Source organism: Lampetra fluviatilis, chromosome 2 (genome assembly GCF_964198595.1).
Source record: "Lampetra fluviatilis chromosome 2, kcLamFluv1.1, whole genome shotgun sequence".
Taxonomy (NCBI): domain Eukaryota; kingdom Metazoa; phylum Chordata; class Hyperoartia; order Petromyzontiformes; family Petromyzontidae; genus Lampetra; species Lampetra fluviatilis.
In genome coordinates this window covers 32,452,682-32,476,671 of record NC_136276.1, presented here as the reverse complement: position 1 = coordinate 32,476,671, position 23,990 = coordinate 32,452,682, and the positions used below count along the sequence as shown (strand labels likewise).

General features: G+C 43.0%; 2 protein-coding genes across 4 annotated transcripts in view; one reads left to right on the top strand and one right to left on the bottom strand.

Annotated features, from left to right (window-relative positions):
* Positions 1 to 796, top strand: part of LOC144945635 (opioid growth factor receptor-like protein 1) — an 8,705-nt gene extending 7,909 nt beyond the window's left edge. Inside the window, exon 8 of one of the 2 annotated variants that reach the window (XM_078874187.1) lies at positions 536 to 796. The gene's annotated coding sequence lies outside the window, so the exon portion shown is untranslated. The remainder of the gene's footprint in view (positions 1 to 535) is intronic. The other variant, XM_078874196.1, reaches the window with a different exon arrangement.
* WDR35 (WD repeat domain 35) lies at positions 1 to 23,990 on the bottom strand. 2 transcript variants are annotated; one of them, XM_078874159.1, is made up of 28 exons: positions 23,846 to 23,990; positions 22,168 to 22,285; positions 21,181 to 21,255; positions 20,975 to 21,067; positions 20,413 to 20,541; positions 19,685 to 19,818; positions 18,408 to 18,573; positions 17,453 to 17,598; positions 16,656 to 16,781; positions 15,850 to 16,035; positions 14,907 to 14,939; positions 14,350 to 14,410; positions 14,017 to 14,161; positions 13,536 to 13,605; positions 13,358 to 13,411; positions 12,592 to 12,701; positions 11,276 to 11,534; positions 10,831 to 10,911; positions 10,353 to 10,489; positions 8,212 to 8,415; positions 7,556 to 7,702; positions 6,793 to 6,925; positions 5,997 to 6,107; positions 5,365 to 5,529; positions 3,285 to 3,425; positions 2,251 to 2,407; positions 790 to 1,048; positions 1 to 292 (listed from the first exon to the last, which is right to left on the bottom strand). In XM_078874159.1, the coding sequence occupies exons 1-28, from the start codon at positions 23,867 to 23,869 to the stop codon at positions 142 to 144; spliced, it is 3,615 nt and encodes a 1,204-aa protein (XP_078730285.1). In that variant the 5' UTR covers positions 23,870 to 23,990; the 3' UTR covers positions 1 to 141. The 2 variants fall into 2 exon arrangements, with proteins under 2 accessions (XP_078730285.1, XP_078730293.1); XM_078874167.1 differs by lacking the exon at positions 14,907 to 14,939.

The following is a 23,990-nucleotide window of genomic DNA, read 5'->3' as shown; positions in this document are numbered from 1 at the left end:
CATGACTCCTTGTAAAAAAGGTGTCAGTTTTGTTGCCAGATAGAAGGGTAAAAAACCATTTATCATATTTTTTTACTGGCAAATGAAGGGTAAAAAACGAATTATCAAGTACTGGATGTAATACTGTGAGCTGGAGGGCGGTCAGGCGACGGGGCTGTGGCAGAGTGGGCAGACCGCGCGCGCCGCAATGTCTCGTTCGGCGGCGCAGTGCTTGCACACGCCGCACATCCAGAACTGGAAGTCGAAGATGCGCCGTCCCGTAGCCACGCACAAGGGCAGCTTATCCTCGCCTCTGTGGATTCAGGAAGAGTCGCAACACAATATAATGAGTACACAACATCGTTTTGGGTTATTGTGGAGCACCATGGCTTTAAACATTTATAAACAGACCTCTGTTCTGTCTCCACATACAAATGAAATATTTTTTTAGTCATCTGACTATTGGCTTTCCCGACCAATATCCAGCAGCGTCTGTTTAACAAGCCTAAGTGTGCATAGTATCACCTCTAATGTCTAAATTTGTAATTTCTTACAGATACATGAATCTTCAGAAACCAGATTGAGAACTGGTTGTCATCGATTACTTGATGCACTGTTACATACCTATTCAACAAAACAAATGCAGCAGATGACAATCGCCAGCCAGTATGTAAAAAGGTGGCCTGTGTGCAGTGTGGGATGCTTTCCAGCGCCTGTCTATGATGGGGGTCTCTTGACAACGATGGACGAACAAAACTACCAGGTGGATGGTGCGAGCACGGTGCTTGCGTGCACGCGCAAATGCCTTACAGTTCGAGCGATGCCGCGGCAGCACTGGGGTCAGACTGGCCGCGTGCCGGCGGGTCCTTAGGCGCGTGCCTCGTGAAGATCTCCACTGCTAACTCGCGGTACGGCCGCAGCTGCTCCTCTGAGAATCCCTCCAGGGCCTCGAGGCGGAGAAAGGCGCGCGAGCACGTGGCGAACGAACGGCTCGCCACGGCGCACAGCGCCAGCAGTGAGTAGGCGTCGCTCGGTGGCAGGACGTCCTCGTAGTCGCACAGTAGCAGTGCTGCCAGAGGGGCGGAGGAATAATGGATTGTCAGAGACATTCATCGTACGAGAGCTGAGGCATCCAATTACATGAGTAATTGATTACTCGACTGATTATACAATTGGATAACACAAAGAAAATAGTTGGGCTCATCGCTTCCAGTGGTTTCCACCACTGTTTCCATGCGTGCTGCTGGATGGGAAGTGATGGGGCACGGCTTGGTGACATCAATAGAATCATCCACATCACATTGGGCACAGTTTTTCAGGAGTTTATGCCTTCGTGAGGCAGACTGGGGGAGCTTTCAATTTTTTAAAGGGGCCCGATTAACCGACCACGCATTTTTTTTTTCATTAATCAACTTAATACATTAATCATCCTGCCCAAGTGAGCTAAGAGCAGGAGAAATTGCTAGAAGGGATCATGGCCATCGGGTGAGACCGACTATGGAATGGCAGCCAAAGGAGGGAACACGAGCCAGAGAATGTCTACACGTGAAGTTGAATCGATGAGATTGGCTCATGTGCAGGGGCGAGATGGATTCTGGCATTGCAAGACTATGAGGGAGAGAGACCATCATCTAGCAGTGAATAGATCGTGGCTGTTGAAGATGGTAAAATTGATTTTGGTTTCAAGCGGGACACTTTAATAAAGAAACTTTAATTTCTACTTTGTCTTATCAACTTTCTAAACCGTTTTCAGGACGTAAAACCACCAATTTTAGCAACAACCAAAACGAACGATAAAATATAAAACATTTGCAGGTGGGTTTTAGGAGTTAATTGGTGAAATATATATATGATGGGTGAAATATATGCTGTACTGTCTTGCATTATGATCACGACGAGGCGGTTTATGAACTACTTCGTAGTTTTTTTTTCAGTTGTGCTGTATAGCTCTCTGATATGTGGAGGGTTGTAGTACATATTGTACTGTATGCCGAATTTAAACTATTCAATTGCCAAAGAAGCTCCCAGCTTCTTCCTATATTAAACGTGTTGGTCACGACGGTTGCACAAAATGTATTCCTTTTGTCAAAAGGATGACCGAGTGATCGCCGCTATTCTTGTGTCCAACGCAATGAGCCCCGATGGGTACCCACCGCTGTGCCCACCACTGTGCCCACCACTGTGCCCACCACTGTGCCCACCACTGTGCCCACCGCTGTGCCCACCGCTGTGCCCACCGCTGTGCCCACTGCTTGCCCCACGCGCGTGTACCGGTGCGGGTAGCGCTCTCGGCCTGCCCGGAGCACAGCTGTCGCTGCGCCAGCAGGTAGAAGTGGTAGGCCTCGGCGCCCCGCCATGCCCCATCAATCAGCCGACTGTCATCTAGCGCCGCGTCCTCTTCCAGTAGCCCGGCCAAAGCCGAAGATGCCTGCCAGCAATATTAAAAGCCGTCTCGGCTGAGGTGGTCCGGTGGATCAGGAGGTAAACACCCTTGTCAGAGCACTGAGCAAGTGATTAAACCAGGTTCTCCATTGTAACCAACTTGATGGTTTCAGCTTGGTCACTAATGCCGACAAAATAAACCCCATTGGCTTAAATTCAGTTTTTCACGCAATTCAACATACTTCTAGTTTTGAAGATATATTCTTCTGTTCGTTGACATGTGGCAAACATCTCTATAGCAGGGCATGTAAGAAGGCGGAGTAACCCTGGTTATTATACGAGGAAATTAAAGCTACAATCAGAAGTAGTTGTGGGATATCGGTTTCCAGAGGCTCGAATGTGGGTTGATATTACTGCTTTCTGGGAGAGTTCTGAATGTAGATTTCTCCATCTCATGACATAATACCATAAGCATTCTTAGAATTGGGAGAGAAAACATATAATCTCAGTTCAGAATCACAATCTTTATGAAGACTGGAGGAATCCGATGAGCTATGAAGCTCTTTTCACAGATGTCCAGTATGGGCGGATCAGCAAGTTACAACAACAATACAAAAAACAATAGGAGTGAAAAATAGAAAAAATGGTAAACAAGTTACTAAATATAAATACATATTAAATACTTTCATTATATAAGTCCAATTTATCAAGCTAGGCAGCAAAAGCAATAACAAATCAATCCCAGACCACACCAAGATAACACACACAGTAGTCCCTCAATAAAATGGCACATGAAAATGTAACTATCGATACACAGGTAAGGATCAAACTTACTACGTGAAGCAAGACAAATTAACAATCTTAAGCGTGAAGGTTTGACATTCAGGTAGGGGCTTTTAATGGCACATGCTGCCCTCACTCACCTCCACACGCTTGCCCTTGACCTTCTCCCTCTGCCCGTTCTTTACCTGCTCGTGGTAGTTTTCTACAAGCAGTGCGGCCAGTACGTACAGCTTCTTCACGCGCAGGGGCTTTGTGCGTTTCTTTGCCTCCTCATCTGCGACCTGTACCAAATAACACCCTTTGTTAATCATCTCACGGAGCCTCAACACTATTATTCAGGAGGGTCCAGCATTGGGATGTTTAGCAAATTCCATTAACGCATGCCTTCAAATGGAAGCAAACTGGAGTCCCTGGAGAGAAACCTCACACTAATATGAGGTGGCAATACTGGAAGCTCCAATGTAGATTGCTGTACTGCCTGACCACCTCATATACTGCAACCGCATCTCTGATAAGCACGGTTGACTACGTACGGTGCAAAAGAAGTTCAGCATACATGCAACTACGTGTAGCATGACTGTATTCTCATTGAGTAAGCTGTACATGTACAGTACTTTTTTCAATCCACTGTTCTAGATGATGGCCTCCCCACACACCCCATGGGTCATCAGGGGTTATTTGACCGTACATCGCCACGCTGATCAGTGTGGGTTGGTAAAGGTATGGAACATAGATGTTAGAGCATAGTAGGGTAAAACAATGGAGTGTACTATACCATTTTACGGTGCCCACAACGCATCCCCACAGCAGCCCTAACAACCAGATGTGCATGGTTGTCTCTAGCCAAGTACTATCCTGGCCACACTCTGCTAAGTTTAGCTTCCCAGACCTAACGAGATCGGGTGTATTCCGCGTGATTTGGTCATAGACTTAAGTCTGTTAAACAGCTGAAACAATCACTCTGGGATAAATAGGTATCCATAATATAGGTTTTTTTGGGTTAGATCACGTAAATATAAATGTGTTGTTAAAACCGCCACCACCCGACACAGCCAATAAGTAATGTTTGTCACGTAAACAGAACATGCCAACGACACATTAATATATACGCGATCTAACCCAAAAAAAACCTATATTATAAATATTGGTCGCGAAAGCCTACGTGTTAAAATAAATAAGCATGTCGAAATGTCGCCAAACTGTTTCATTCGAAGGAACGTGAATAACAATGCAATCAGCAACACTCGACAATAAATACGTTAGGAAGTTTTGGGAACGCTCTTCATTCAATGCCACGTGGACAATAATAACGGTCGGCAAGGCTGAAGATGATAATTGTTTTTTTTACCCTTCTATCTGGCAACAAAACTGACACCTTTTTTACAAGGAGTCATGTTTGCATATGTAGAGGTGTAATTGTGTATGGGCGCGGATGGCTAACAAACACAAGGGGCGTGGTTAGGGCCGTACACAGAGGAGGTGCTCACACCGACGTCCGCACCTGCATCCCCCACGGGCCCCTCCCGGGGGCCGAGTACTATAAAAGGTGGTGAGCCGGAGTGCTCGAGGTCGGAGTATCAGCTTTAACCAGCGAAGACCGAAGACCAGCTAGCATAGGCCCCGGAGCTCCCCTGGCTCGCTGTCCTTGTCAGGGCCGACCAGGGCAAGCCGGTGGCGTGGCCCCGAGAGCCCAGACTCAGGGTGCCAGGATCCCAGCTTGACCAGGGCTGGGATAGGTAGCCTCCCTTAGCTCCGTAGTGGAGGACTTGGGCTTAGGTTAGCGGGGTTAGATGTTGTGTCTCCCTGTTAGTTGAGTAAAGGGGACGTTAACCTCTTAAGTACTGTGTGTACCCGCTACTGTACACAAGTTGGTGTCAATAAATAAGTGTGCCTCCGATCCCGTCGTCAAGCCTCCTGAATACTACTACACATAGACCACAATACCTGCAGCCATAATGCAAACAACACATGTGAGACTAGGCTCTAAGGAAAGCTGTCTCGGGTGTGGACCAATCAACTCCAAGGACAGTGCATATATTATCAGAGTTATGTTTTTTGTTTGCATTATGGCTGCAGGTATTGCGGTCTATACAAACATGACTCCTTGTAAAAAAGGAGTCAGTTTTGTTGCCAGATAGAAGGGTAAAAAACACAATTATTATTTTTTTTACTGGCAAATGAGGTTCCAATGGTGTAAAGGCTGAGGATGTGCAACCTTGCCTGGAACATGAGTTTGGCAGCGTCCAGGAAGCGATTGGCTTTGCGGTAGAGTTCTACGGCATCCAGACGCTTGCCCGTTTCCAGCAGATGGCCCGCGTACTTGGCCAAGAGAGAGCCAATTTCCTTCATGTTGTGTGTTTGAGCCAGATCCACCGCCTGGTTCCACTGTGGGTGGGGTGGGGGGGGTAGCAGTGATGGCAAACGGTACAAAAGTAAAATTGTAAATACCACCTTTAATCTTAAGGAGTACTAATAATGTAACGTATTTGTCCACATAGGTGTCATGGAGTCTCTAAAACACTGTTTTACCAAGTCCTGTCCCGGGAGGTTTAGTAATGATATTTTTAAGGAATATTTTGCACGTGTGAGTAAACCGAATGAGGCCGAGAAAATCAAAAGATCTTCAAAAAAGGCAACCTCAAAGGTCCACACACACACACAATCAAAATAGACAAAGATATGTCCATGAAAAATGTATTTCTTACAATCTCGTGGACACCTCACAGCCCAGCAGATTTGGCAGTATAACAAAAGTGTCTGATCTACTAACCCTAAGCTCCAAAGCGCTGGATTACAATTCTCGTATGTATTTTCTGCAAATAGAACAACGTGACAAGGTGGGATGATTTCACCTGGTTGAGTTGCACACACGTGTCAACGGCCATCTTGGGCTGGTTGCATTTCAGGTAGGCTGCCACGGCCTGCTCGCACATTCCCACCGTCACAAACATGTGTGCGACGTTCTGCGACCACACGGGCACAAGACACACGCCATGAATTAGAATGGCAAAGTGGTCAGTAGATTCACCAACCAGATGGTTTGCAGTCAGAAGTTAATTCTGCTGCAAATGGATAACTCCTTGTCATTTCACCTGTTAAAATCAGTAGGCCACTGTGTGTTGTGTCCAAATTCTAACAATGTCATTGTCCAGAAAAACATCACTACGTTTTAACGCTCTTTCAGGAGGATCAGGCCTTGAAATATATGACCAATAAACCTTTTAATGAGTATTTTGAATATGGGAGAATGTCGAGAAAAAGTCCATGCATGGGAGGGATGAACCCACATTTCTGTACTGCCATCTCCAGACCAACTCACAGCTCAGACGGCTGTCAGTCTTACCAATACCCATTACCCACCACCCTTCGGCTCCAAAGTGCTGCATTACAGGTATGCACTACCACACCTAGATTTAGCCACCAGTAAATATGAATTACATCTTATTTACAGTGGAAAGAAAAAACCTGCGTGTCAAGACTCTTTTAATGAGGGCCCTGCTTTGGAAAGTTTTACCAAAATAATGTTTGGAGTAGTCCAATGACTTCTCCCTTCTACATTTATCTGCATAAGGACATGCCACATCTCAGCAGGTTTTCCCTGGCTAAGTAAACTAAAGTGAGCAACGTAGTTGTTTTTCATGCCGGTACCGTCAGCAGCTTGTGATTCTCTGGGAGGGACGTAGCCAGCCTCTCCAACCCGTCATAGTCCTCCAGCATGTAGTAGCACTCGGCAAGCCTCTCCTGGTTCCGCCCCTGCACGTAGTACTGCACCGCGTGGGACCTGCATTTCGATAGGGGTACGTTGGGGGCTTTGATATGACTATTAACAGCAGCCTAGTCTCACAGCGTCGCTTTTACTAGCGTTCGACAACCCAGTCAATTTGTACTCGGTATACGCCGTATATTGTGGCGAATATTGCATTTTGAAGAAATAATATATATTTGGGATGACTGGCACAGATAAAGCAGAAGCTAAGCACATCCCTGGGGAACAAGGCCAACTATGCTTATATCCAAAGTGTGCTTTTGCATTCGAATTTTCCCTTTGTCTTCCCCCCAACAGTGTAATGTAAGGATGTATTGCATTTGTTAGAACTTTGCTCCTGTAAGATGTGCATAGATCAAACTTTTACTGGAATGAATAAATGGTTGCAGGAAGTGAGTGACAGGAGGACAAAGGTGAGGGAACATCACAGAGTCACCCAGTGAAGAACAGGGGATAAGGATTGGACTTATCATGGGTGGTGGTGATGATGATGAACAGGATGAACTAAACATCCATCTTAAAATATTTATTCCAAGCAAGTAGCATCTCGTTACAGGTGTGAACAGCACAACGGACACTGTCTTTATAGGCAACACGTACAGTCCTGTGTACCACACCACTAGGGGGTGGGGGGGGGTAGGGTACCACTTGTGCCGGTCAGCGAAGTAGTCGCCGATGGCGTTGTACGCGAGCTCTAGCAAGGTGTCGTCTGCGTCGCCTGAGCCCGTCTTCAAGAGCTGCAGGACTCGGAACCAGTCTCCCAGCTTTATCCTCAGATTCACTGCCAGGTCACTGGAGGCCATGATAAGGTATGAAGGATATGTAAGAAAGTTAGAAAGCAGAGACGTCCAACTATGTATACACAGTCTAGATTTTTTTATTTTAACAAAGATGAGCTTCATGAAGACGAGCTTAACAGCCCTGTTACCATGAAAGAAAATAAACGAGCTTCATTAAACCAATTATGACTAAAGCATGTAAAACTGGGTAAAAACGGTTTATCACAACCTGTCACATTTTTACTCTTTTCCAAGAGGCTGTTTATATTTTTAACATGACTTGGTCAAAATTATTGAGCTCAACGAACTTATATATTTTTAAAAGTAAAAATGGACGGAGACTGGCAGTCAAAACAAGACATTAAAATCCAAGTTTGTATCAGCTGGATAATAAAACTACTCAAAAAAATGCATGTTAATGTTGAGATAATCTTCATGCCATGACATAACCTCGTATTTTTTTACCAAATTTTGACGTGTAAAAATAGAATGATAAACAATGAAGCTGTGCGAGCCACATACCGGCGGTCCATGTCCAGGTACATGCGCTCAGCCTCCTCAAAGCGGCTGAAGTACGCCGCCACCTCCGCCTGCTTCATGGCCTGGCTTTGGAGGCTGCCCAGCCGCTTGACAAACTCGAGGCCCTGGAAGTCCTTGCAGCGCACGCATGCTCGCTCCGCCATCTCCAGGTTCAGCTGCTTCAACGCAGCCTCTGCAAGGAGACGCCTACATCCGAGCCGAGTGGACAAGTGGGAAATGCTGTGCTTGGAGCTCTCTTGATGTGTTTTCAGGTTGTACTGCGTGTTGTTCGGCATGTTGTCTGACGTTTTGCTCCACGTATCTGGAAGCTTCTTCTTAGCGTTTTTGAGCCAAACCCGGTAGATTCTTCAGAAATTATAGTTCGTTCCCAGCACCGTGGATTCCAAACGTTGGGACATCATGCAGCATAACTCATGGTGCAACCAAAAAAAAACATAGCAGAGCTATGCAGCACTACCACACAAAAAACCGATGCAGCACTGTGCTTAGAGCTGTGCCAAGCATAGTACTGTTGAAGCTAATGGAAACAATAACATATAAGAGGCTATGATGGTTGTGGTGTATTACCACAGGTTTAAAATACATTCAACAAATTCATTGGCACCTTTGCTTAAAACCAAGTGAGAGCCCGATGAGACTAAATGTCATTTTCAAACGAGCTCTAGGACATAAAATCATTACAGTACATGTGATAAATGTTCAAAACAACAGTAAACATGGCCAAAATATTAACCAACGCACAAAAATACATTAAATTACATGCAAAGTTTAGTAATAAAAAATGCAAGGAGTAAAAAGATGAATTTATCACTTAAAATTTCAACATTTTACAAGCAGACTCTTACCTGAAATACTGATTTCATGCTCTGTGGTGCCATAACCCAAAAGCTAAATATTAAAATTACCTCCTACCTATTTACAGTTATTGTCCCTGTGCTTATCAAATCTCCTCTACAGATATCCTAGATCTTCAGTGATGGACACTAAATGTGTTATGTAAGCAGGTTTACTCACTAAGCAGATAGCCTCTGCATATTTGCAATACACGTGTTCATAATGTGGAGTGCAAACCTGTAATGCTGCAACCTGTAGGCAATAGTTGGTGGATCACACAGGTTTGTGAAACAACCAAACCTGCTGGGCTGCAAGGTGACTATGAGATGGCAGCACATTAAATGGGTTTAGCCCATCTGCGGATACCTTGCGGTGTTATCTCCTCATGTATTGTTTTTACTGGTAGGAACCACCTGGTTCCACCAGCCCACAGGGGATTATTGTGTCCGTCCATCGTGCATCCAAAAATGGGAGGGGTGGGGGCTGGGTGGAGAGGGGAGGGTGGGGAGGGGCTGAGTGGGGAGGGGCTGGGTGGGGAGGGTGGGGCTGGGTGGGGGGTGGGAGGGGTGGGGCTGGGTGGGGAGGGGCTGGTCACCCCGTGGTGCCCTTATACACCTCAACGTTTAACCTACTCACGCCGGCTTGTGCCCGCCCTCACAGTCGGCCATATTTGCGGAATACACCACGCCGCCTTTGACCCTGGCCATTGACCGAGCAACCCAACGTTCCTACCAGCTCCCTCTGCAGGAATGTGTTCTCTGGATACTCCTGTTTCCTCCCATATACAAAAAATCCTTAGAAATTAGCATGCCAAACAACCCAATACATGACCCATTTCCTGTGAAAAAAAGCCATGCTTTTCCTGGATAAATAAATAATGCGAAGAAATAAAGAACAAAGGAGTGAGCAATGATCTAAAGTAAAGCAAATCAAGTCTGTTTCCAGGAGACAGTGGTAGTTACATAAAATATCTTAAGTTATATTCTGTCTTAGTTTGCAATGTAAATGAGTGCCAAGGGCAAAGTTCAGTGAAGAAATGTTCGGCAACTGGCCGCAGGTCTTTATTCTGGGTCGATGTTGTAATACGCACGTGACTAGTATCGAGTCACTTATAGCGGTATACTAGATGTAGTAGATTGGAATTATGTCAGAATCAGAATTGAAATATTTATTTATACTTTATATTAAAAAAATAGTGAGTTGCTGATCCACAGACCCAGGCTGAAATTAAGCCCGGATAAAACAATGCCAATGTTTAGTGCAGTGTACGGGTGCGATTTACAACCCACCAGAGTCGAGGGTGAGGGTTGTCCTCGATGAACTGCGAGGCCTCCTCTATGCCCACGTTCTCCACCAGGGCCCGGCTGTCTCTCAGTGAGCGCACCTCAAAGTTTGCCACGCACTCCTTGTTTGGGTGCTCTGGGTCCTGTATGGCAGCAGCAAAACGCACGTATGTGGTGATCCATGAAAATCTCGCAAAATCAATCAAGGTTTCTCTTATAAGCTGTTTGGATTTTTTTTTTCTTTTACAAATGGATTGCTGATCCACAGACCCAGGCTGTGTGCAATATGAAAAGGAGGGCTTTGAAAATATTACATAATGAAAGCCTGAGCAGGACTAGCCACTCAATTCCTCACACGAATTATCACTGTAACACTATTCCAGAATACAACATTCATAATGATGCATGGTCACAAACTTCTAAAACAAGTGTTATCTCATTACAATGTTGTGATTGCCTATCAAATATAATCAAGGTTTCTCACCCTTAAGATCTCATCCATGAGTACAGATTTGATCTCCAGATCCTCAAAGCTGCAAATGTATCCAGATGTTTGGATGGGCTCCTGTTGGGAAGGATGAGTTACAATAAAAAAATGAATCTAATACACTGCAGTGGACATAATTCAGGCGAATGTATGTTATTTTTGCAAATAAAATCTTTGTGTTCCATCTGCCTTAATTAGCAAATCAATTTTCAGTAAGGATCTCCATAATAGAATTTCTAAGTGTCTAGAAAAAAAAAATTCCATGATTTTACATAAAATACATAATAGTTATACAGAGCAATCAGACCAGCTTTAAAACTAGATGTATACAGCACGATGGCGAAAACCTACATAGTAGTACCATTCTAGATTTGTCTAAACGCCTCCAGCAACTCGGACAGTTAAACCGGAAACAGCAACACGATAGCGCTGTCCAGCTTACCTCAGGGTCAAGGTTGCGGAACACATACATGCGCGTCTTCTCCATCATCGCGAACAGGTCGGGGTTATCGGCCGCCCAGCGCACATCCCACACGTCCTTGCGCTCGAACCCGATGGGGTCCCGCGGATGCCCTGGGGCAACTCCCGTTGCCCCTGCACCACCTCCCGCATCCGAGCCGGATTCAGAGCCCATCAGTGAGCCGCCAGCCTCCAAGTCGAGGATGGTAAGCACGCCTGAGATGTCCACCACTGCCAGACGGCTGATAACAGAAAAAAACGAAACTATTTTTTTTATTTTACCAGGTAAGGCCCACTGAGCTATATACCTCTTTTTCAGAAGCGACCTGACCACAAATTTTTGCTTAAGTGGATTATCACGAGAAACTTTATAGCAGCCAAATATTATAAAAGTACGATTCTAAAGTTATCGTAAACAAATTAAACAGCATCATTATCATCTTCCTGTGTCAATACATTGTCAGAGGAAGACCTAGCCATCTAATCACCACCACTCATGGTCCTGCAATGCCACAATCCACGTCACTCCTACACTTGAACGTATCTCATTGCTTCATCTCAACGGTGGGCACAATCTCTCTTTTGGCTGCCAGTTTGTATATAGTCTTGTCCACCAGAAATCATACCCTCTCGCAATGTACGCTGCTCAAGCTCTCTTACGTTTATTAATAGTCAATATTACGCCTCTGATTTGCATCTCTACGTTTAATTTCAAACATGCATCTCTCAATTATTTTTTTCAATAGTCTTCGCAAAACCAAATATTAAATATAATGCGGATCATTAAAACTTTGTGCGTAACGGCAGTCTATACACTTGTCATTCTAGCCTATATGGGCATACAATGCCACCAGGTAGAGGTGCAGACACTTACATCATAGCCATCATCAACCATGGTCAATCGAAATGCTGGATAAAGGCCTTCCCAATCCACCACCATCTCTTACAATATTGCGAGATAAGCACACAAGCCGATTCATCACTCAGTTTCCTTGATGGATCTCCTGTTGGATGCATTGTGTTTGTTGTCATTACTCTTGACTATCATCCACTATTCCTTCCAGCAACGTGTTCTTCCCAAGCTCACTTACTTTTATTAATCGTTTGAATGATGTCATGAATCTGTGTTTTCGTGTTTATTTTTTTGTCTTTCACCCGCACCTCCGATTAGCATGGTTGACTGCGTAGACTGCGAAAGAAGTTCAACATACATACGTGCACGTACACTAATTCATGTGTTTCTCTATCTCTACATGTAATTCCAAGCACGTGTCTCTCAATGCTTCTTTGTGCACTTACGTGGAGTTGCAATTGAGGGAGAGGCGGTATGGCCGGGCAGAGGCAACATAGTTCTGCACCAAGCCCACGTTTGGCAGGCTGTAGCGCTGCAGGGTGCCCGACTCTCTTGCCTGCCACAAAAACAAAATATTTAAGACGCAATATAGTAATATGTAACAATGTAGTAATTAATCGATTCAAATATACGTTTATACTCACAGTAGACTTTGAATTGTGCTCGTAAGAATCGATTATTTGTGACTTTTGCAAATTGATATGCACGTCATACGTTGTTGCTGCTTTTAGGCTAATAGCACACAAGACAGAGCACATGCGAATTCTTGATATACACAAATCACGCAAATCCGTCACGACAGAAAGATAGATGAATTGTTAATGCCTAAAACACCACATACAAAAACTACAGATGCATCTCGTTAATGACAGTGATGGAAGGTAGTAGATCTAAAGGCACAATGTGCATTCCAGCTACACTTCCCTGAAAGAGGAGTTAAATTATTTTTACATAAAAGCATTTTGTATAATCACTCACTGTTGCTTTAAAAGTTCTACTCGGTAAATGGTGATGGCAGAGAAATTTGACCTTTGTGGTCGAATGTAAAAACATGCTTTATTCTTTGGTTCTTTCGAAAGAACCAAAGAATAATTCCTGCAGTCACGAAAGCTCCAAAATTAACATCCTTTATGTATATGTATGTTCAACTTCTTTTGTAGCGTGCGTAGCCACCAGTGCTAATCGGAGGTGTTTTTGGTTGTTGGAACTGACCACGAGCAGGGTTTTGTCTGAAGCTGTGATGCAGCAAATTGGGTCTTTAGTTGCCTGCAAGGAAAACAGAGGCATTATCCTGCACATTCACCAAAACATACCAAGTCAACAACCAAGTGTGTTGTTAAAACAGCATGTGCTACATTAAGTATAGCCTGTAATAAAAAAAAAAGCATACAATTGTTGCTTTGCTGATGTCCGGCATGCTATCAACAGCTCCTGTAGGTTGGTCATCCACGTGAAAAATCCTTCAAGGGAAACAACATTTTCATTATTATCATCATCATCAATTTCATTTATGTGTATTTTACAAGAGGACTGAATGTGCAACCACCAAACACACGAGACATTGGCAATTTATTTTACCGCAAACATCAACGGGGCACTGTCTTTAACAATGGCATCAAGTTTGCAATTCCTTCTCATCGTTTCCTCTTATAACCTTTCTCAAATCAAGAAATGTGTAAACTCTTGTCTATTGAAACTTTGAGAGTGGTGTGCGATGCTGGTTGCTTGACATGTTGGGCCTTTGGGTCTGTGTCCAGAAACTGTATTAACAATTAAAAGTTGGACACGTGAAAAAAATCGAATCCAAAATCGTGACGAACACAGGAATGCAAAACAATGCAGCATGAATGTAGAGGCATAGAGCTGGTCACTTCTCTTTGCCGTCACGACGAGACCGGGCCACTTGGTTGATTTCCAGGCCGGTAATTTTTTTCGCCACACGGTACTGCCACACGTAGAAAGCGTTCTTGGATGCTGCGATGACGTGGGAGTGTGTCATGGCCACGTACAGAGGTTCTGTCAGAGAGATTTAATAAAGAGCTACATCCGTAACGTGGGAGATGGCCAGACCATCGGCGTAGAAAACTTGACACACATTCAAATACTCGTCTTACCAACTTTAAATCAGCTTCAATAACTGGTCGCCGGTGGGGTTCATTCGTAAGCGTTAATCCACGGCTGTACCAATAAGAAATGATAATTACCAATGTCAATGTACTTGGAGTCCTGTGGAGTTCCAATAGAGTTGCACAGCACCAGGACGTACTGTGGAGGACAGTTACAACAGACATCTACAGTGGTTGATAAAATGCAACATCAATCTGCTTAAGTTGATTAGGGTCATGTCTTAAGTTACAGTTTAAATATACCAATGCCTTATCCTCACTGATATTGGCATGGTGGTGTCTGTTGTGGTGATTGAGGTATAGAAAATGATTCACATATTATGGAATGTTCATTTTGTTCAGATTGTCAAAAAAGTGGCGATATTTCCACTACCAATCATAAGAAAATTCACCAAGACGTTTAGTCAAGATATGAAGCTGGCTCTACTCTTTGCCAGAACTGACAATGACACACCACATATGAACGTCAAAGAAATATGGAGTCAATGTTCAGAAATGAATAATGTGTTTGATGTGGAACATTTCTTATTTATGACAATTGGGATTTTAGTATTATCTTGCAACATCCACAGCAGTGTTCATATTTATACATAATATACCGTATGATGAAATGGAAAATATAATAAGGAAATTACCATATCAACCACAGAATCAGTTACGCCTTCCTCCTTGTTTGCAAGGCAAATATAAGACAGAATCATAATTAAATGCACTAATTAAATATTTAGTACACACTACACAAAGACTTAGCTAAACAAATGGTATAACTCAATTCACATTTTCATTCAAACTAGAGACGCCCTGCATGATGCCATGTTGAACGATTTCTTGGAAATGTACAAGTTTTTTTGCAAATACCCGTTCGAGTTAATGTGATTACACGTGGAATATAAGACTCATGATGCTATGCATCCTGCTTCTATGAACTGAGATATTCACGAACATTAATACATGAATGCAGTTGCACCATCAGACTACAATCAGCAGCACAAGCAGCCCAATTAACACGCCGTGCATAACATAATACAATTTGTATTTACAAAGAGTTTAAACATGACTGTATCTTAAGATGATGTAAAGGAAGGGGGGGGGGGCATGCACAATGAGTGGCCTGGTAGAACAAACAGCGTATTTATTGGAATTTTTTTCCAGAAATTAGAAATGTAAGAAGTCTACATGACAAAGAAGGACATGACACAATAAGGCTGCTTATGAAGACACTTCACAAAGAGACAGTCACGGGCAGATGCAATTAAGAAATTCTTTATCCCCGATTCGAACAGAATGAGGTATTCAGCAGTGTGCATACCCAAGGAGAGGAACATTCTAGACGGGGGAAACACTAACCGGGGTAATCCCCCGTTGAATGGAGATTGAAAGGGCACTGACAGGAATGCCTTGTTGCAGGAGCACAGGTCACATAAAGGGGCAAATATCAAGATGAAACTGAAGCGGTATACAGGGGGCTAATCCATGGATGATCATGAAGTGACTATAATCAGCAACAAGAGGCTGTTTTTAAGGCAAGACCATTGCAAAGCAAGGCGTGCACCGCTGCCAAGCGAGGCGGATCGTCACCTGTGCCTGAGTGTCTTCAGCGCGCGTGGCCAGCACGCAGTAATCACCACACGCCGTCACGGACAGCAGGCTGCGCACATACTTCAGCGTCTTCTCGCTGTGCTTGGTGTCCCAGAACACCACGCAGTATTCCGTGCGCTCAGGCTTGGTGTACGCATACACCACCGTGTTGGAGCAGTAGCCCCACTGTGAAGAAAATGCAGGGAGCGGGGCAGTGACACGTTACGTGACAGCCTGCATTGCTTTCCAACAAGCGTTTGTCCTCGGAAGCGCAGCTATTTCATTAGTGATTGTAACGATACTTTCTGAGTCACAGAATGAGACGTTACACATCACATGGCACCTCCGATTAGCACAGTTGGCTACGTACGGTGCGAAAGAAGTTTAACATATATATGTGACATCGTAAGATTGTCACAGGTAATTATATGGGAGGCGAGTGCACACATGGAGAGCAACGTTCTCGCAGTGGCGGAAAACCTTCACCCATTATCTCTGGGTTTTTAATTGCCATGTTTTTGGTAACATTTTTCTGAATTTCCCGATTTTATACAGGGTAAGTCCAGAATAACAACAGAAACAAAAATTGTACATATAAAGGAACATATTTACGAGAGTTACTCTAACCCCATGCTACATACAAATGGACATACGGACAGCGCTAATGTTCAAACACTTTCCTTCTGAGTTGGAAAGCATCCAGCTCAAGCATGTTGGATTGTGGATTTCAATGCACTGCATAACGGGCTTGTGGTAGCCTTGTACACTGTGCGTAAGTGTGGCTCCAGCGAAAGCAATCAGATTACCTTGTAATCTGGGCGGATGTTTGCAAAGTAAAGGAAGGAGTCAACACCCAGAGCGATGCGTAGGCCGCCCCCCTCCCAGGCTAGGGCAGACAGGTGTTTCCCTGGCATCTTCAGACTTCTCAGGTGCTGCAGGGACATGTGCATAATGCGCTCACACAGGGCGAAACCACGGGCTCCTACCCTACATACTAAATAAAAGTCAACGTGGTTTCCTGCTCAACAAAAACGTGGGGAGAGTCATCTCTCATTTACATTCCTGGGACAGCAAACTTGCGACCTTACGATAGTGAATCACACAATCTAGCCATTAAGCATATTCAACATTATTATAGTTTGGATTTATTTTAGATGCACAGAGTGCTAGTTAGCAATTGGCAAAATTACAACATTATAAATGTACAACCCCCTGTCAATTTATTGCTGGATGAGGGTCCCCACATGCCGTGCGAGTTGCAGGGGATAATTTACCATACTTCACGATGCTGGTCAATGCAGGGTTGGTGAAGATGCGGAGTATATACGTGGAAACATAGAAACACAATACAACAAATTTTGCCACACTATCCTCTGCTGCACAGCAAGCAGCCTTGGAGCCTATAACACTGGTTATGCATGGTGGTCACCCATCAAAGCACTATACAGGCTCACAACTGCTTAGATTTTGAGATCTGATAAGATCGGGCACATTCATGGTAATGTGGTCGTAGGCCAAACTATGGCCAAAAATGTTACTGGGTAGAACACCAGCTGCATTGTTGACGGAATTGAGTAAGAGCTTGTCACTCAGCATCACTCACCTCGCCAAATGGCGTGTAAAACTGCACCAGGTTGAATTCCTTATCCTGGCCATAAGCTCTCTGTGATCCGGCCACTGCCAGCACACTGCCGCAGTGGTTCCACTGGATGCTCATCACCGTCATGCCTGCATCTATCAGAACAGGCTCTGTGCCAAACACAGATGCAGAGATAAATAACCGGATTGTTGTGTGCTGCCCAGCAACACCCCAGAATGCAAACTTACATGTAATCTTAAAAAAAAAAGTGATATTTTTTCTCACATCTGCATACATTACCGTATTCTCCAGGTAAAAAGATGCTCTGAAAAGACACACCCCAAACTTGTGCTCGGTAATGATGTAAATTTAGTCAAACAAAAATACCTACCGGATAATAAGATGCACCTCCAACTTTTGCCTTCCTTTTCAGTGGAAAAAGTGCACGTTTTAATCTGGAGAATACGGTAACCTTTTTCAATAAGCATATTATGATCATCAGCCATGATCAATCCACCGATATATGAAGGCCTCTACAAGCCTCTACAAACCACCTCCATCTCCCGGTCCTGTGAAGTAACACTCCATATTGTACCTGCCTATGAACTGGTTATCATTGCTCAATCTTCGTGGCATAGTGCCTCTATTGGCTGCCACTATCTCTTCTTGTGACATGTCCTTCCCAAGTCGACTTACTTTTCTTAACAGTCAATATGATGCTTCTAACCTGAATATTTTTTCAAATCCACGGGCACCGCTTTCTGTCTCTCAGTATAAAATCATCACCCAAACATTCTGAAATTCAACCAAGGATCTACAGAGGTCCCATTAAGGTTTGCAGAAGCACTGTTCAGTTGTAACATCAGCAATGTTATTTGTTACCTATAAATGTACGTCCTAGAAAGGCAACAAAAACAAGTGAAGGACAAATTCAACCTTTTGCGACAGCAGCGTTCATCGGTGTCAAAGAGAAGCTTACTTTCATCATTTTCATGGCGCATGATCTGGAAGCGCCCGTTATCAAAGCAGATGGCCAGGCAGGGACAGCCAGGGTCCACGAAGCCCTCCCGCCCATCGTACCAATGTAACCCGGCGATGCTCACAACTCCGGTCGCTTCTGCCAGACACTGCAGCGACATCTTGGCCTGTGGGAGTTCCCGATAAAAAGTGACAATGAAACAAGCGCCCAAATTGCCATTATAAACATTGAAACACGTCGATAAACCTCAAAGGAAGATGGCACAGAACAACAGCTTGCAAGGCAATGGTCTGTATTGAATTGAGAACACTGCACGGCAGTTGCAGATATCTACTTACACCAACAGAAATTAAGACTAGCCAAAAGTGTGAGTGCAGTCACCAATCTAAAACCACGGACTACATAGTACACCACTGCCCCCCTTTGACAATTTACCAGCAGCATTTAAAATATTCACCAAGCTATTCCTGAAGATGTCCACTATCTCACCAACCTTGAAATTAGCAACTGCCTCCAACATAAAATAATAAATAAACAACCCAAAAGGCAAATTAACCTCATTTTTTAGATACATCATCTAAGCTGTGTTTCCCAGGTCATCTGATATGAATATGAAACTTCGTTATTGAGAAAAAAAAAGTGGACCATAATGACACGATTATAAATTTAAAATATATCTCTCATGACATTTCAGAGTTGTGTTGTATAGCCCAGGACAAGTAGTAAAGGTATGCATGCACAAAACAAGGCCTAGATTTATCTGTTGAATTGCATCTTCTATTAGAGAATCTGACTGTGGCACTACTATAGGTATCTAGAGAGCCTCAAAACCCAAGTTAAGTTTCTATGATTAATAGGAGATAAAATTGGCCAATAGAAGAAAAATTGGCCATTGTTGGCAGATTATTTAATTGAGATCGTGAATAATCTGTTTGCTGAATGCGTGTGGGGGTCCTGCAGTTTATATGGAGTAACCTTACCAATGACATTTGAAAATTTAGCAACATTTGTTTAACAAACCTGACGCTACTAATGAAATCCAGGTAAAAAAAGTCCAGAGTTTTCCTAAACAAATGCAGCTTGATAATATTGGTCTAAGCTCATGGAATAAACACATTTGTATTTGTATGCATTGATATAAAATGGAGTTCTGCTTATATATGTGCTTGAGACAGCGAGGTGGAATTTCAATGACATGTAAAAGCTCATCAGCCCCAATGTTTCAAGTTTTGATGCCCGTCAAAACCAGGGTGCTTTGTCACTGCTGCGAAGCTGACCACAAAGTTGCCTGTGTTGTCATAGATGTGGACTTCTCCATTGGCCATCCCAAACAGCAGCGTCCGTCCATCTGGCGACCATGCAGCATGACAAAGCTGTATGCCCTTCAGTTCCTTCCCCCATATGCGGTTTCCTTGATGGCACAAAGCATTTTTGTTATTTTAAGAGTGGGCATCAGGAAAGTCATATTTAAAGGTTATTTTAAAACGTCAGAATGTTATTAATCTTACACTCACAATACATGTAGCAAATTGTGTAAGTATGAACTGTTAACAATTTCTCAAAGTTATATGCAAGTATTGCCTTCAGGCTTTGGAAATTAACAAGTTAAAACTAGAAAGAACAAAGACAGACGAAACATTACAAACAAGACAGAGAATAATTGTCCCCAAATAGCAAAGGTAGTTCATGAGCCCAGGCCAGATACCGTATTTCACTTCTCGGTACCACATGAGATGGCATCACTCTTATGGTTCCAATTTTTTTACGTGGCCAATAACAGTGAATAACATAACCATTTGAAATGAGTGGGTTATCAAATAATTTACTCGTTTTGTCCATATACTAATAAAGTTTTGCTACCTTAGGCAATACTAATTTTTGTTCTGGTCCCATTAAAAATGGGGTGGAGCAGGGTGAATCCTTAAATGCCTATGATGTATGCCCTTATAAGGCTTGCAGATACAAGTTCACCTTTTGCCAAATACATTTCCTGCAAATCTCTCACCGTCCACCGATCCCACAATGACAGCTCCATCCTCATAGACGATGCAAATCTTCTGTCCATCCAGGTTCCAGCACATGCTCCTCACCATGGACTTATTTCGGTTGTTTATCATCTCCTCGTACCACAAGCCTAAGTTTGTCAAGATAGTAATTATTAATATAATGTACAATGTCGAATATCCGATTCACTGGGGATTGAAATATAGGTGGCTCTTGTGTAAAGGTCAGATATATAAACTTCGATCGAACATAATAGTTAAATAGGTTACTGGAAATGCATTACTCTGCTTTAGAAACACGTTATTCTGCTTTAGTAAATGTGTGCGAGTTATAAAAAAACACATTCCTGCACGTGAAATAGTCAAATTTCTGAACATCTATCAAAAATTAGTTACATCATGCGCAAATACTGGACTGGGTTAATTCTTCAGAGCGGATATGTGCCAATCAGACATATTCCGTTATACTGCAGGTGGATGCTTGCCACCCATTTGTTTTCTGAGCTCTCTAGCATGTCATTAATGTCAACATGAAATGTTAAAATAACTACTCTAAGTACTCACCCTTATAAAGCATCCACACAATGATGAGGCCATTCTGGTCACTGCTAGTGAGCTTCTGATAATGCTCATTCCACGCCAATACCTGCACTGCCCCTACAAACACCAATGTTGCATTATTACCATCATCATCAATTAAACCATAAAACAGCTTCAATTTAATAAATTTAGGTCACCATTATTATAGTGTCGATAAAATTCTGACTTACCACTGTGGCCCTCCATAGTTTGGTTCAATGATAGGTTGCTTGGTGCTGCCAACCCTTTGAGTTTAGCATCTTCACCTACATACATGGGTGAATGACCATTGACATATTACGTGTTATATATCTCCATTTAACACACGAAGGTGGCAAAATGTGTTCATAATAGTACGATGCTGCATTTAAGATTTTGAAAACCATCCTGTTCAATAGATAAATAGGTAAAGGTGGCCGAATCACTCTTATAGAAATCTGAGCTGGCACTGCTCATATCCTGGATTCAAATATGGGCTTCCAACCTTGTTAAAATCGGGGTTTCAAACATATTTAGTTGACCATCTTAATGCTGCTCACGAATGTTAAGACTCATCATATTCCATTGAATTTAGCACTTTATTTGGCATTCCAACTATTTAAAAAACATATCAGGTTGACTATCATACACCAGTCTCATGTAGGCTTGGGGGATGGTGCACCCCTACTGTGTAAAGGTAATAAAACATCTAAAGAATTTTTTTCAGAATTCATGACTTGTGAGCTATAGCTTGCACAGCAAAATATATATACATTTTCACGAATATTTTCAATCCACGCACATGTTATATCTGTCTGAAAATGTCATGTATATTTGAAATAATTTTAAAACAAAACTATTTCGACTCGTAAAACTAATTGTTGTCACTGAAATTATTGCGGGGAAAAATCATGTACATTCTGATCACCAAAAATAATTATAGAAAAATATTTTTACATTTCAGCAAATGTATTTAGATTCAACCATCTCTTCTCATACAATTGATTCCATTATACCAGAATTCACTGTACAGCTACTATTCTATTGCACGTTTGTCTTCCCACCACAAGCCCACTTTATCTAATACCACTGCTAATGCGAATATCCCTTGCAATGCCACTGTGAGCAAGTTTTAAATGAAAATCAATGCGTCTAAATCTATCGATAAATATGGGCTATCTTTGGTGATCTGGTCTTACCTGTCTGAGATTCCAACTTTAGAATCTTAAGCAGTCCATCCTCCCCTCCACAGGCTATGTAACCCAGTTCTTTATTCCAGGCCACGCAGCGCAGCTTGGTGCTATTTGGGATAGAGATCTGAGGAATCCAGCATACACAGAGGATTTAACCTCATTAGGAAGCTATTTCTAATAATCTTCACTCCCAAATACATTCTCCGATAACTCCATAAGGTATTGTTTCAATTATCATTTAATATCATTGCCCTTGATCTATCCACTGCTAGATGAATTCCTTCCCTACCTTCCCACTATTTTGCAATGGCCCAATCTATCTCATGGCAACACATGAACTGATCTTGTCATGCCATCTCTCTGGTGATCGCCCTCTAAGGCGTGTTTCTCCTTTGGCTGACATTGTCACCAGTCATGTCCATCGGTCATCATCCCTACGAGCAAAGTGTCCTGACCAAATCGACTTTCTTTAACAGTCAATACGATGTCGCTCAGTTCAATTCCAAGTACGAATCTCTCCGTGATTATTTACAAAGCGGTTTAACTTGTGCCTCATTTTCTTTGTCAATGTTCATGTTTACGATACCGTATAAGAAAATATGCAATGAATGAAACCTTCGTTCTTCGGGCACATTTTTATTTCTTGGTGATCTAATTAACTTTTCAAAAAGCACTCCAGCCTGCTACATTCGATCATCTTGATCCCGATCCGCCTTCAATAATCGCCCTTGGCATACAAACATTGCTGATTGACAGTTTTGTCACCTCCCATCAACTTAAGAGTACACATACAAAGCGGTTGTCCACTCATCTCCTATGCACAACTCTGAACCAGTGGTGGTAATTACACATTCCCATGGCGCGGCAGGCCTGTCAATGGGACAACCACTGTTGACATTCATCATCAGTGGATGGGGTAGCGATGTGCGACATCAACTGATGATTATATAACATTATGCATTATGTAAAATGTAAATTTGCTCCATCTTAACATCAGCCGTGCGAAGATCACACATATCAGTGCCCTACCATATTACAGAGAAATTCAGAACTTATTGGTCACCCCGTGCCCTTATAAATCTCAACGTTCATCCTACAAAGTCCCATCACACGGGAGAAACACAAATAAATAGGCAAAAACAGTTTTTTGCTCGTATCGCAAAGGCTGTTCGCCGCATGGACCTGAAAACTCAATTATCCTGTACAAGAATACGGGATAAACCGTATTGGTTGACAGCTCATGCAAGATCACCCTACTGCAGGATCATCAGCCTCCGTTTCAAGTTTCATTTATTTGGTATAGCCCTGTGATCCATGCGGCCCTTAAGTCGGGTGCAACCGCAACAAACAAGAAATGAACACAGAACATCTTAAAGCGACGACGCATAACAGAAACATCCTGGAATAAACCAGCCAATATTCTCAAAAAACCCGTCGCGAATTATAACGAATTAAAGATAAACAGTTTTTTAATAATTACCAGCATCGACTAACACAATGAGCTTAAATGCATTACAAGTTTAGTTTTAATACTAAGAATAATAATGCACTCGATTGTATTTTATCGAACACTGAAAACCCCCAAACATCTCGCTAGCACCAGACAGGTCTCGCCGCCGTAGGCCTTTGGCCCCAAAGTGACGCGCGAGCGAGTAAAGCAGCAACAACAACAACAACTCCGCACCTTTTTACTTAAGTAGACAAACATCGCGGCGCAGAGGAAGTCAGCAATTACGCCAACAACTCTTATATATTTGTAAATACTTCAACAAGTTTCAACAATCGCTGCGCTGGTTGGGGCGCCCGCCAAGCTCGTCGCGGCGTTTCCG

Excerpts from the sequence above, each read along its gene's own strand:
- WDR35 (XM_078874159.1), bottom strand. The coding sequence starts at position 23,869 with ATGTTTGTCTACTTAAGTAAAAAG. Across the intron at positions 14,411-14,906 it reads CTGATTCTGTGGTTGATATG|TACGTCCTGGTGCTGTGCAA; the intron begins GTAATTTCCTTA and ends TGTCCTCCACAG. Across the intron at positions 1,049-2,250 it reads CGAGAGCGCTACCCGCACCG|CACTGCTACTGTGCGACTAC; the intron begins GTACACGCGCGT and ends CCCCTCTGGCAG.